The sequence below is a fragment of the Heptranchias perlo genome, chromosome 9 (genome assembly GCF_035084215.1).
Source record: "Heptranchias perlo isolate sHepPer1 chromosome 9, sHepPer1.hap1, whole genome shotgun sequence".
Lineage (NCBI taxonomy): Eukaryota > Metazoa > Chordata > Chondrichthyes > Hexanchiformes > Hexanchidae > Heptranchias > Heptranchias perlo.
In genome coordinates, this window is record NC_090333.1 from 51,550,739 (window position 1) to 51,564,241 (window position 13,503).

At 44.0% G+C, this 13,503-nt stretch overlaps 1 protein-coding gene across 1 annotated transcript; it reads left to right on the top strand.

The window, feature by feature from the left end:
- Positions 1 to 340: 340 nt before the first annotated feature.
- itgb3bp (integrin subunit beta 3 binding protein) lies at positions 341 to 13,198 on the top strand. Its single transcript, XM_067990403.1, has 7 exons — positions 341 to 420; positions 7,335 to 7,365; positions 7,454 to 7,577; positions 8,602 to 8,671; positions 9,170 to 9,248; positions 10,833 to 10,926; positions 11,955 to 13,198. Exons 1-7 carry the CDS (start codon positions 389 to 391, stop codon positions 12,005 to 12,007), a joined length of 483 nt encoding a protein of 160 aa, XP_067846504.1. The 5' UTR covers positions 341 to 388; the 3' UTR covers positions 12,008 to 13,198.
- Positions 13,199 to 13,503: the final 305 nt, after the last annotated feature.

Consider the following 13,503-nt stretch of genomic DNA (forward strand, 5'->3'; position numbering starts at 1 on the left):
TCAAGTTTTTTATAAATTTGAACTTTGAATGCAATTTTATATCAGCGTTATCTCCAATGATAAACACAGATACAAACGGCTAACGCTGATTCTGTCGCAATGACAGCGAGTCCCGGTTTAATGAACGAGCCGAGAGATTCCGGGCCTGGCCCACATACAACAATTAACACTGGAAAAACAGGATAACATTTTAATGAAAATAAACCTGATAAAATGTGAAATCAATAAAGATAATGTGAATGGAGACTGAGACCTCATCACCCGAATCATCGCCCCCACCCAGACTCCAATCAGTTCGCTGCCAGTTTCACGCGCACCGATCGGCGGCGCTTTCCACCCGGCCCCAGAAAGGTGTAACACGAGGGCGGCAAATTCCGAGAGACCGAGGATGGAACCGGGCCCGCGGGACCCCAGACTCCCGTGAGTGAGTGACGGAACCCGCACTCGGCGGCCCGTCCATTCAAACACGCCGACAAGTGTAAACGCCGCGTCTCTATCCCCTTCGTTCTCTTTGACACGGTGGATAACAACATCCCATCCCACCACTATCACCATCCCACCCTCCCCTCCTCCTCAGCACCATCCTGTCCTCATCCCACCCTCCTCAACACCATGCCCTCCTCAACACCCTCCCATCCTCAACACCATGCCCTCCTCAACACCCTCCCATCCTCATCCCACCCTCCTCAACACCATGCACTCCTCAACACCCTCCCATCCTCATCCCACCCTCCTCAACACCATGCCCTCCTCAACACCCTCCCATCCTCATCCCACCCTCCTCAACACCATGCCCTCCTCAACACCCTCCCATCCTCATCCCACCCTCCTCAACACCGTGCCCTCCTCAACACCATGCCCTCCTCAACACCCTCCCATCCTCATCCCACCCTCCTCAACACCATGCCCTCCTCAACACCCTCCCATCCTCATCCCACCCTCCTCAACACCCTCCCATCCTCATCCCACCCTCCTCAACACCATGCCCTCCTCAACACCCTCCCATCCTCATCCCACCCTCCTCAACACCATGCCCTCCTCAACACCCTCCCATCCTCATCCCACCCTCCTCAACACCATGCCCTCCTCAACACCCTCCCATCCTCATCCCGCCCTCCTCAACACCCTCCCATCCTCATTCCGCCCTCCTCAACACCATCCTGTCCTCATTCCGCCCTCCTCAACACCATCCTGTCCTCATTCCGCCCTCCTCAACACCATCCTGTCCTCATCCCGCCCTCCTCAGCAGCATCCCGCCCTCTACGCCCTTCTCAACACCATCCTGTCCTCATCCCGCCCTCCTCAGCAGCATCCCGCCCTCTATTCCATCCCCTCCCCACCCCACCCCATCCCACCTTCCATCACCCTCCTCACCACCATCCCATCTTCATCCTACCCTCCTCTCACCATTCCCCTTATCCAGTTGAATGGGACTACTCTTGTTGGTTCCATTTTCACCTATCCTATCATTGGCAAAGGCGTCTCTTCCGACCGCTTTTTTTTTATTCGTTCATGAGATGTGGGCGTCGCTGGCGAGGCCGGCATTTATTGACCATCCTGAGTTGCCCTTGAGAAGGTGGTGGTGAGCCACCTTCTTGAACCACTGCAGTCCGTGTGGTGAAGGTTCTCCCATAGTGCTGTTAGGTAGGGAATTCCAGGATTTTGACCCAGCGACGATGAAGGAACAAGTCGGGATGGTGTGTGATTTGGAGGGGAACGTGCAGGTGGTGTTGTTCCCATGTGCCTGCTGCTCTTGTCCTTCTAAATGGTAGAGGTCGCGGGTTTGGGAGGGCTGTTGAAGAAGCCTTGGCGAGTTGCTGCAGTGCATCCTGTGGATGGTACACACTGCAGCCACTGTGCGCCGGTGGTGAAGGAAGTGAATGTTTTGGGTGGTGGATGGGGTGCCAATCAAGTGGGCTGCTTTGTCCTGGATGGTGTCGAGCTTCTTGAGTGTTGTTGGAGCTGCACTTATCCAGGCAAGTGGAGAGTATCTGACTTGTGCCTTGTAGATGGAGGAAAGGCTTTGGGGAGTCAGGAGGTGAGTCGCTCGCCGCAGAATACCCAGCCTCTGACCTGCTCTTGTAGCCACAGTATTTACATGGCTGGTCCAGTTAAGTTTCTGGTCAATGGTGACCCCCAGGATGTTGATGGTGAGGATTCAGCGATGGTAATGCCGTTGAATGTCATGGGGAGGTGGTTAGACTCTCTTGTTGGAGATGGTCATTGCCTGGCACTTGTCTGGCGCGAATGTTACTTGCCACTTATCAGCCCAAGCCTGGATGTTATCCAGGTCTTGCTGCATGCGGGCTCGCACTGCTTCATTATTTGAGGGGTTGCGAATGGAACTGAACGCTGTGCAATCATCAGCGAACATCCCCATTTCTGACCTTATGATGGAGGGAAGGTCATTGATGAAGCAGCTGAAGATGGTTGTGCCTAGGACACAGCCCTGAGGAACTCCTGCAGCAATGCCCTGGGGCTGAGATGATTGGCTTCCAACAACCACTACCATCTTCCTTTGTGTTAGGTATGACTCCAGCCACAGGAGAGTTTTCCCCTGATTCCCATTGACTTCAATTTTACTAGGGCTCCTCGGTCAAATACTGCCTTGATGTCAAGGGCAGTCACTCTCACCTCACCTCTGGAATTCAGCTCTTTTGTCCATGTTTGGACCAAGGCTGTAATGAGGTCTGGAGCCGAGTGGTCCTGGCAGAACCCAAACCGAGCATCGGTGAGCAAGTTATTGGTGAGTAAGTGCCCCTTGATAGCACTGTCGACGACACCTTCCATCACTTTGATGATTGAGAGTAGACTGATGGGACGGTAATTGGTCGGATTGTATTTGTCCTGCTTTTTGTGGACAGGACATACCTGGGCAATTTTCCACATTGTTGGATAGATGCCAGTGTTGTAGCTGTACTGGAACAGCTTGGCTAGAGGCGCAGCTAGTTCTGGAGCACAAGTCTTCAGCACTACAGCCGGGATGTTGTCGGGGCCCATGGCTTTTCCTGTATCCAGTGCACTCAGCCATTTCTTGATATCACGTGGAGTGAATCGAATTGGCTGAAAACTGGCTTCTGTGATGGTGGGGGTATCGGGAGGAGGCCGAGATGGATCATCCACTCGACACTTCTGGCTGAAGATGGTTGCAAACGCTTCAACCTTGTCATTTGCACTCACGTGCTGGACTCCGCCATCATTGAGGATGGGGATGTTTGCAGAACCACCTCCTCCCGTTAGTTGTTTAATTGCCCACCACCATTCACGATTGGATGTGGCAGGACTGCAGAGCTTTGATCTGATCCGTTGGTTGTGGAATCGCTTAGCTCTGTCTATAGCAAGTTGCTTCCGCTGTTTAGCATGCATATAGTCCTGAGTTGTAGCTTCACCAGGTTGGCACCTCATTTTTAGGTACGCCTGGTGCTGCTCTTCTGCTCTCCTCATTGAACCAGGGTTGATCCCCTGGCTTGTTGATAGTGGTAGAGTGAGGAATATGCCGGGCCATGAGGTTACAGATTGTGCTGGAATACAATTCTGCTGCTGCTGATGGCCCACAGCGCCTCATGGATGCCCAATTTTGAGCTGCTAGATCTGTTCTGAATCTATCCCATTTTGCACGGTGGTAGTGCCACACAGCACATTGGATAGTGTCCTCAGTGCGAAGACGGGACTTCGTCTCCACAAGGACTGTGCGGTGGTCACTCCTACCAATACTGTCATGGGCAGATGCATTTGCGACAGGTAGATTGGTGAGGACGAGGTCAAGTAAGTTTTTCCCTCATGTTGGTTCGCTCACTACCTGCCGCAACCCCAGTCTGGCAGCTATGTCCTTCAGGACTTGACCAGCTCGGTCAGTAGTGGTGCTACCGAGCCACTCTTGGTGATGGACATCATCTGCCCCCCGCCCCTGGAGAACCTTCCTTTGGGCCACTCCTCTTCCTCATCTACTTGCTGCGGCTTGGCGACATCATCTACATATGTATGCTGATGATTCCAAGGTGTACCTCTTTACCTCTCTTGACCCTTCCGCTGCCTCTATGCTGTCAAACAACTTGCATTTATATAGCACCTTTAAACATAGTAAAATGTCTCAAAATGCTTCACAGGAGTGTAATCAGACAAAAATTGACACCGAGCCAAAGAAGGAGATATTCGGACAGGTGACCAAAAGCTTGGTCAAAGAGGTAGGTTTCAAGGAGCTGTACCGTTACCCTTCTCTATCTCAGCCCATCTGCCACTGAAGCCCTTATCGATGCCTCTCTCACTTCCAGATTTGACAATTCCTATCCTCCACTCTCTGTAAACATCAGCTCATCTCAAACTCTGTGCCTGCAAAGCCCCAGCACCCCTGTCATCACTGACCTACATTGGTTCCTAGTCCCTCAACACCTCAAATTTGAAATTCTCAATCGTATGTTTAAATTCCTCCACAGCCTCGACCTTCTCTAACACTGTAACCTTCCCCAAACTGCATTCCTCTGTTTCCCACTCCAGCCTCTTTTCCATCCCCCCCCCCATTAGCTGTAGTTTCAGCCGCCTAGGCCCCATAATCTGGAATTCCCTTCCTAAACGTCTCTGCCTCTCCACCTCCCTGTCTTCCTTTAACATCCTCCTTAAAACCCACCTCTTTGAATTAAGGGATGTGGGAAAGTGGAGTTGAGGTTGAAGATCAGCCATGATTTTATTGAATGGTGGAGCAAGCTCAAGGAGCTGCATGGTCTACTCTGGCTCCTATTTCTTATGTTCTTTTGGTCGCTCCTCTTTCCCCTCCACCCATCCTCCAATATCTCCTTTGACTCAGTGTCCAGTTTTTTTTTCCTTACGCCTGTGTGAACTGCCTAGGGATGTTTTTCTATGTTAAAGGTGCTATATAAATGCAATTTGTTGTTCCTGAGCCAAAGACAAACCTGACCCTTCTCCTAGTGTCTAATTGTCACCGAATTAGTGCACATAGTCACGAGAAGCCACAAAGGTGGCTGGAATGGGAATTGAAACTATCACGCTGATGCAGTAGAGATATTTTGAGGTTGGGCGGAGGCACATTGTTTAGTCAGTATTGTGTGAGCTCTGCCTGCAATTAATCATGCTGTCCAACCATCTGACTTACCAATGTTTGATGCTGATACTTCGTGTTGGGAAGTAGAACACTTTCCCATTTCAGGCACAAACAGCCTTCACCTTGATCAACACAAGAATCTCACCATATTTAAAAAGACAGCCTAACTTTGTCCAGTGTTGTGAATGCACCAGAGTTCTTCAGGCTCATTTTGTGCCGTTCAATCCCCTAGCCAATAAACTGAAGGCCAGAAATAAATTTCAGTTTGTTTTGTTATTGCAACAATGTTGCTAATGTGGAGTGAAACAGGATCATTAAATGACAAGGCCAGATTACATGCCAGTGGATCGATGAGAGGTCAATTAATTGATTTTAAATATAATAAAAGTCTCTCAACTAATCAATTATAATTGATTGCTCAGCAGAGCCCTATTAGGTCACCTAACCAATAATTTAACTCAATTATTCATGTGTCAAACTAACCTCATCCTTTTCCACATGAAAATGAAGTATCCCTACAGTACAGTTTAAAGCAGCACTAATCACTAACTAGTCGAGGAGCACAGGTGGGGGTGGTGTTGGGTTGATTGGGTTGGGTGCAGATGGGGGTGGGGGGGTGGGGCTTGAGAGGTGATGGGCACTTACTTCAGTATCATTATTCATTGTAAGAAAGTGTGCATTTGTGGACATCAGATGAGAACATGATCAGACTCGTTCATCTATAACACCTCCTGCAACCAATTGCCTACTGATACTCATTGCTTGGGTTCACACATGAACAATGGTTATTTGAATAAAGTACCTAAAGGCAGTGTCACACATCAGGATTTTTTTCACCATTTTTTCATAGTGGATTTGGGGAGAAAGTTACATGTGTTTTAAAGCAAAGTGTATTCACACAAGCTTTTTAAAAAAGAAACCAAGATGAAAGGTGACTAAAATGGCATCGAACTAAAATTGTTAACCTATTTTGCCAATCAATAAGATCTCACAGTAATTGTATTGGGAACTCTCTTGTCCTGGACAGTCTAGCAGGCCTTCCCTTCTGGATGTGAACATAGGGTGATAAAGGTCCAACAAAGGCTGCAAAGTCAGTCAGGTTCTGAAACAAAAATCTCCAAAAGCAAGCTTTGGCCAGGTTCAAAAGGAAAATGCAGGAGGGTAGTCAGGAGCTATTTTATTTGAGTCAAGAACGACCACCCACTGATGTGAGGAAGTGCAGTGTAGCCTTTATTTTGTATTATTACATGAAGGTAATTTGCACTAAGTGAATTGAGCCTGATCGTAACTGTTGATTTGTATGTTTTCTTGCTGTGAAAAATAAAGTAGCTTAATGATCTATCTTGCGTTTTCTGTCTTCAAAAAGATTGGAGAGGTACATGGGCAAATGTAAATAGAACGGTTACAGCTCAGAAAGATGCCGTTCAACCCATCGAGCCCATGCCAGCTGTTTGTAAGAGCAATCCAGTTAGTCCCATTCCCTTGCTCTTTCCCCGTAACCCTGCAAATTTTTTTCCTTCAAGCATTTATCAAATTCCTTTTTGAAATCCACAATTCAATCTGCTTCCACCTCCCTTTCAGGCAATGCATTCCAGATCACAACTACTCGCTGCGTAATAAAGTTTTTCCTTATGTCACCTTTGGTTCTTTTGCCAATCACCTTAAATCTGTGTCCTCTGGTTCTCGACCCTTCTGCCAATGGGAACAGTTTCTCTTTATTTACTTATGATTTTGAACACCGATCAAATCTCCTCTTAACCTTCTCTGCTCTAAGGAGAACAACCCTAGCTTTACTCTATGCATCTGTTTATAAAGCCCAGGATCCCTCTTAACCTTCTCTGCTCTAAGGAGAACAACCCTAGCTTTACTCAATGCCTCTATTTATAAAGCCCAGGATCCCATATGCTTTCTCAACGTGCCCTGCCACCATCAAAGATTTGTGCACTTAAACCCCCAGGTCTCTATGTTCCTGCACCCCCTTTAGACACTCGTGAGTTATGCTATTGTATAGGTAGATATTGGGCAGTGTGAGTCCACTTCAGCAAGTGTGAAGTGTGGAATCCTCTTAAGGGAGCAACCGATACCACAACCTGAAAAAATACGTACGGCAGACCCGAATTTGTAACCAACAGCCGGCCACTGTGGAAGCATACACCAGAGGGAATATGGGGCGGGGAGTGAAATTCACATTATCCTCTCCTCAATAGTATCTGCTGCTTAGAAGTTGTATGTTCTAGTGTTTTCCTAAAAAAAAATCCTATTTCTTCTAATGTTTCAGAGTTAAACGGTCCCTTCAATTAGAAAAAAGGGTAAGTGTTACAGATATGAAGCTTTGAAGATGTTTTCATTATTAAAATAAAAATTGTGACTTAAGAACATTTTCTTTTATTACTGCAGGAAGGTGAAGCAACACCTCGCAAGAAGGATCGCAGGGTTTCCGTTGATAGATTTTCCCCAGTCACTGGAACGCAGTGTCTTAGCCCTTTTACTCCTAAAGACTCCCAATATAGGGTGAAATCTGGTATAGTAGTAACAATGTCTCTAAAAATTAATTAATTTTGTTCAGAGTGTTATCCAATGACTGTGGCCAATTGAGTGGTGTGTTTTCAATTTATTCACAATGGATTTGAGAAAGAACTTTTTCACCCAGAGGGTGGTTGGAGTCTGGAACTCACTGTCTGAAAGGGTTGTGGAGGCAGGAACCCTCACAACATTCAAGAAGCATTTGGATGAGCACTTGAAATGCCATAGCATACAAGGCTACGGACCAAATGCTGGAATATGGGATTAGAGTAGACAGGGCTGATGGCCGGCGCGGACACGATGGGCCGAAGGGCCTCTATCCGTGCTGTATAACTCTATGACTCTATGACTTTTGTCTTTAACTAGCTAATGGGTGCATCCGGTCTTCAAATTTTGCATAGTCATTGCTCCACAGACCAAGATGACCATTCGAATTTCTTATAAAAATATCTGCAAAACACTTTGTCCATAATAATTTCAGAAATATTCAATGAGCGGATAAGAGGAAAGTTCTACTATAACCTTAGTAGTATCAATAAAAAAGAAACAAGAAAGCTTGTAAGAGAGAGAGTGCAATTTATTAAACATATAAATGCAAATTCTTTCTTCATATATAGTAAATTTAAAGAACTGACTAAAGGTGATGGTGGTGAAGAGAATACAGGTTAGTTTAATTTTAATTTTACTTCCCTCCCCCAACACCTATAGATACACACATTTCATTTGAGTTCCTGATCTCAGCTGCTTCCACTGTGGAGACTGACTGAGTTGAGATCAGGTGCTTCCTCGTGTGGGTGGAGAGAAAACTGGGGACTAGGCCAGCCTTGTGTGTTTACTAAAGGCTGTTTCAGAGCAGCATTAGCCAAGACCTGGGATCAGATCCTCCCACCCTCTCTCATCAGCAGGAGGTGTGTCAATCAGGCAGCAAGAACATTTGGGAAGTTAAAAGTAATATATCATGCATTCCCTCCAATACTTTATAATATTAAATTAAAATATAACACTTTTCTGTTGTCATGCAGATGTTGCTGAATTAAACGTAGAGGGGACTAAAGTGTCCACAAGAGGGCAGCTGCATTCAGACCAGAAAGAGTGAGTCACTGAATCACCAGGAAGTCTTGCACTATGTGGAAGAGGGGCTACCCTGAGCAGTCCAGTATTTTGAAGAAAACTGATGTGCCACTTAACTATATAAATATAGTTTAAAAATTATATATTTATTATGTGTTAGTACATCCCCTGTGTTCGCAGTGAGTCAGAGAATACACTGAATGTGACAGCTGAAGTGTGACAGAAAGCAAATGTGACGCTTACAGGAAATTTACACTATATGCAAGACTTTTAATATATATATAAAATCCTAGATACTACAGCATATAAGGAGACCACTTGGCATGTCCGGCTCCGACTAGAGCTGTCTACTCTAGTCCCACTTCCCTATCCTTCCCCTGTATCTTTTTTTTTCTTCCTTTTCAAATACTGATCCGATTCCCTTTTAAATTATGTAAAATTCTAAATATATATATATTTACATTGCAAAGTGGTGAAGTTTTACACGTGATCTAACTGGAGTCCTTTGCTTTGATACAGATTAAATATGCTAAGGTCAAAAGTGGAAAAGTCCGTCTTGGTTATCAAAGCAACCAGAGAAAAGCTGAGAGCTCTGCAGGTCAGTGTGGATGAGCTGCTAGAGGTTATGGTATTGCGGAATAGGTAGCATGAGTGCTTTTTCTCACTCCACTTTTCTTCTCTGCTGATCTTAGAGTGGCAGTGGCAGCCGTCTAGTACCAAACCCAGGTGGCCATTCTTCATTTCTGAATTTACTCAGCGAGTCGTGGCAAGCTATTCCACTGTGGGGACCATTGCTGCTGAGTCCAATACAGTTTCCACATGATGCACTTCACACATGCGCTTTCCAACAGGAGATGCTGAATTATGAGTGGGAATCCTGGTTGATTTTTTGTTTTGCTTCTTTGGTCTGCTCACAATGGGCCTAATAGTTGAAAGGATCTAGTGAAAATTCTGCACTGTAAATTGGTGGGCTATTTTTCCCCCTTTAATTTTATCCCCTCCTCTCAGTGCCACCAACCATCCCATCCCTGCAATCCAACACCCACACCTTAAAAATCCAGCTATGCTTCTAAACCATTCGTTGACAATCAAATTTCATTTTGCACCAAACACAGCTCTCTATACTAAGATGCTTCCAGTGTGCTTCCCATTTTCTAAACAATTCATGCTTTTTCTTTAAAAAGATAATATAAAAGATGTAATTTATTTGTTCACTACACTGCAGCTGTTAACCAGTGACTCCTGCAAGACCCAACTTGACTGCCAGTATTTTTGGTAAAACACTCACTTGTAGAGTGCCCTGTCCATCTGTCACTGATTTTAATTTACATATCTCCTATCCAGTGTCAGAACTATGTAAAATTCAACTTAGTAGGTAAGGGAAGCCCTGTAGATGAGCCCCAATTTCCAACTAGAAGATTAAGATTCTGCCAGAACCGCTTTTGACCCACCCACTAGGTGTGTGACAATGGCTAGAGGACGACTCTCCATTCAGTTTTGACCCACATTCCCATATCTCCTGTGGGGTCATTTAGCCGCACAGCTGAAATTAAGAGTAAGTGTGGGGTTACTGAACTGTGTCCTTTGCTGTCTATAGCACAGTAGCACAGCCCTTTGCTGCTATAAATCTGCTGCTCTAGTCCGTGTCTGAATGTGCCTCTTGGTAGCTGATCATTGATGGTTTTAGGAGGAAACCACCTTTCTGGCTGGCAATATTATTATTTATTTTCCCTTACTCACTTGAAATTTCTGACTCATGCTGTGATATGGCATCAAAGGTGGCAGGCACCCTCCAGCTATTCGCGGAATTGGCCATTTTTTTGAGCGCAAGACTGAACTGTCATTGTTGACATCAAGGCCATGCCTGATCCTGTCCCTCTTTCACAATGCATGTCTACATCAAGACTGACATGAGTCATCTGAATAAATTCTGACCATTGCATTTTTTGTGGCCTGATTATTGAGGTCGGTACATATGTAAACTGTGTCCAGTCTTCTGGAGATAAAGTGACAAATCTCTTTATGTCAACAGGTGTGGATTTATAAACCAAGCAAGAACAATAATAGACATTGTTAAAACAGTTTGTTGATCCAAAGTTATAGAGATGGTAAAAAATAGTCCCAGAGTTATTTATAGGTTCTGTTGGTCATGCAACAAGCTTATCACTTGCAATTATTTCAGGCTTTGGATGGCAGTAAAGAGTTTGAGTATTTCATTGGTGCCTGGGACAAGTCAGGGGATCTGACTGCTGAGCTCCGAAGAAACAGAGAACTCAGTAAGTACCAGAGTTTCATTTTGCAAATTTTCCAACATTCACAATCCTATGCTTACTGTAGGGAGAACTACACATCCTTCTGAATCTATTGACAAAGCACATAATTCCAGAGAGTGGGACTGTTTTATGTTGTGACTGAACTGGGAACAGACAAAAAAAAAATCATTGATTAATCTTTAAGTGCAGCCCATTGCCATTAGCATATCTTCATACTGTGACACATACAAACATTTTTAGGATCTCAATAATACTTGTTTTTTTCAATTGTTTTCTAAAATTACAATTATTAATTATGCATGTCTCATGGTATTGTGATACGAATGGATTTGAGCACAAATGCACTTCATCTTAGGGTGGTGGGACACAGGTTTGACCCCTCCTGCACCTCACTTTGTTCTGTTTTTGATTTCAGCAACATTAGTGGAAAGACTGCTGAGCAGAGTGGAGGGGTCTTAAAGTGGGAGTAGGGGAGGGAGTGTGAGCCTCATGTCACTCTCATAAAATGTCCTATCAACTGGTTGAGGAGCGTTCACCAGGCCTGGGAACATGATACTAACATGGTTCATAAATTAGAGGGAAAGTGTTGGTAGAGATACAGTCAGTGCAAGAAACAAGGTTTTCCCAAATGGCTCACTGCCCAGTATGTTACTGAGCCCTATAGACCAGAAAGTCTGCACTGAATGAGTTGATTTTGGTAGTGAGGAATGGTGACAATGATGATACAATCGGTTTCAGACCTTCTGGGTTAGGGGGAAAAAATCAGCCAGAGTTCCCACTTCTGCTCTTTATTTGGTGTATTCTTCTAGAAGGAGTGTGCCCGTATATGTTGGGTAAGGATGAGATTGGGGTCAGTAATGATGGGCACCCATGGGTGGATCCATCCACTTCCCCCCATGGTTGTATTACCTGGAGACATATTGGCCACTTGGATGATGTAGCTGGTGCCTGTGGAATATATATTTGAGGAGAAAATAATGTTATTTTTTTCCAGTGCAAATTATAATTGTATACCACTGTTTTTGTTGCAGTGGCACAAGCTGAAAGAAGAAGAAACCAGACTGCTAAGGTTCAGGAGAAATGAAAATGTAACTCGTTTAATACTCTTGGTTTTTCATTGTGCCATTCAAGGCTGCACAGCTGCCCTTTGTGACGCTGTTCTGATTGTTTGCTTTTTCTTAAAATTGTAATTTGTTAAAATGTAATAATATAAATTTCAATTGTACTATCTGTAATGAGTTATTCCCAAAAGAAAATCTTTCATTTTTTAAATTTTGTTTAATAGCAAAAATGTATACTTAATATCAAACTATTGATTAAATATTAACTTGATATTTGCAAAATAAACCTGTTTTGGCAGCTGCGAGACTGCACTTACTACATCTGGAGCACTTATCATTCAGATTGGAGTGAACCTTATTTTTCGTTTCCTAAAGATACTGGTTACAGTTCCATGGACACTGGGAACCCTCTGATAGTTTAGCTAAGGCTCATTAATAGCTTCTACAAGAGGCTGTTTTACTGTGGCGGGGGGGCATCACAACCAAGATCATTCCTGTCCTTGCTAATGCATGTGTGCACTTTCCAGCAGGAGTCATTGGATAGTGATCAGGAATGGGATTTCATTATCGTATTCTCCCTTCACAAACTCAAGTGTGGTGAGCCAATTGTAGCGTAGTGTTCCATTGCTACCCTGACTATGATCAATTGAGACAATGTATTTATTTATATCTTCTGCTAAAATCTTTTAAATTAAGAATAATTTTTATTTGGAGGACAATGCCAAAAATAGGAATTTCTGTTTTTGATTTTGCATAGTTCAAATAGCTAGGGTGTAAAATGGAGGACTGATTTCAATTTGTTGGTAATGAGTTTCTTTTGATTGGCAGGGGCAGCATGATTAAAATCTTAATAGATGCAGCATTTGTCAGATAAAAATGTAATTTCAGGTATTGTCAGTTCTTAAAATAGGCTGGCTGTTATGACTGAGAAACTGGCAGTTAGAAGTCATTATTTCCATTGCTTACTAAGGTGTTAACACTGTTAATATTTTGGTTGCCTGACAGCTTCAAAGAACTTGCTAGAACTTCAAAGGGAAAAAAATCTCTCAATTCAGGAACCTTCTAGTTTTCAGTTTTCTGTTTATCTTTACCATTATACCATAGACGATATATAGCACTCCATAAGCAGCCCTTACTTACATACCATCAGGGACTGTGGTCTTTTCAAAAATTTGCCTAGAGCAATTGAAAAAATATAGATCTTTTTTAAACAATGGTGACTTGCCTAAGTTTTTGCTTCTCTGAATTATTTTAAATTGCAAATTAATCTGTACTGTAATGTAGCCTGTACAAAGAGGTACATCAGTCTGCTGTTTTCTGTTATCTGAATTGACAGGAGACATAGTGGGCATGTTCTGTATTCTCCAGAAAGCAATTTACCATGATTAATGTTAGAATTGGACTATGCTAACTCAGATTTCAGATGTAAGCTTACGAAAACTGTCGTCAAGCTGTTGTAAACAAGAGAAACCTGCTGGGTGTTGGTGGTGGGGCACCTGTAAAAAGTTTTAGATACAAA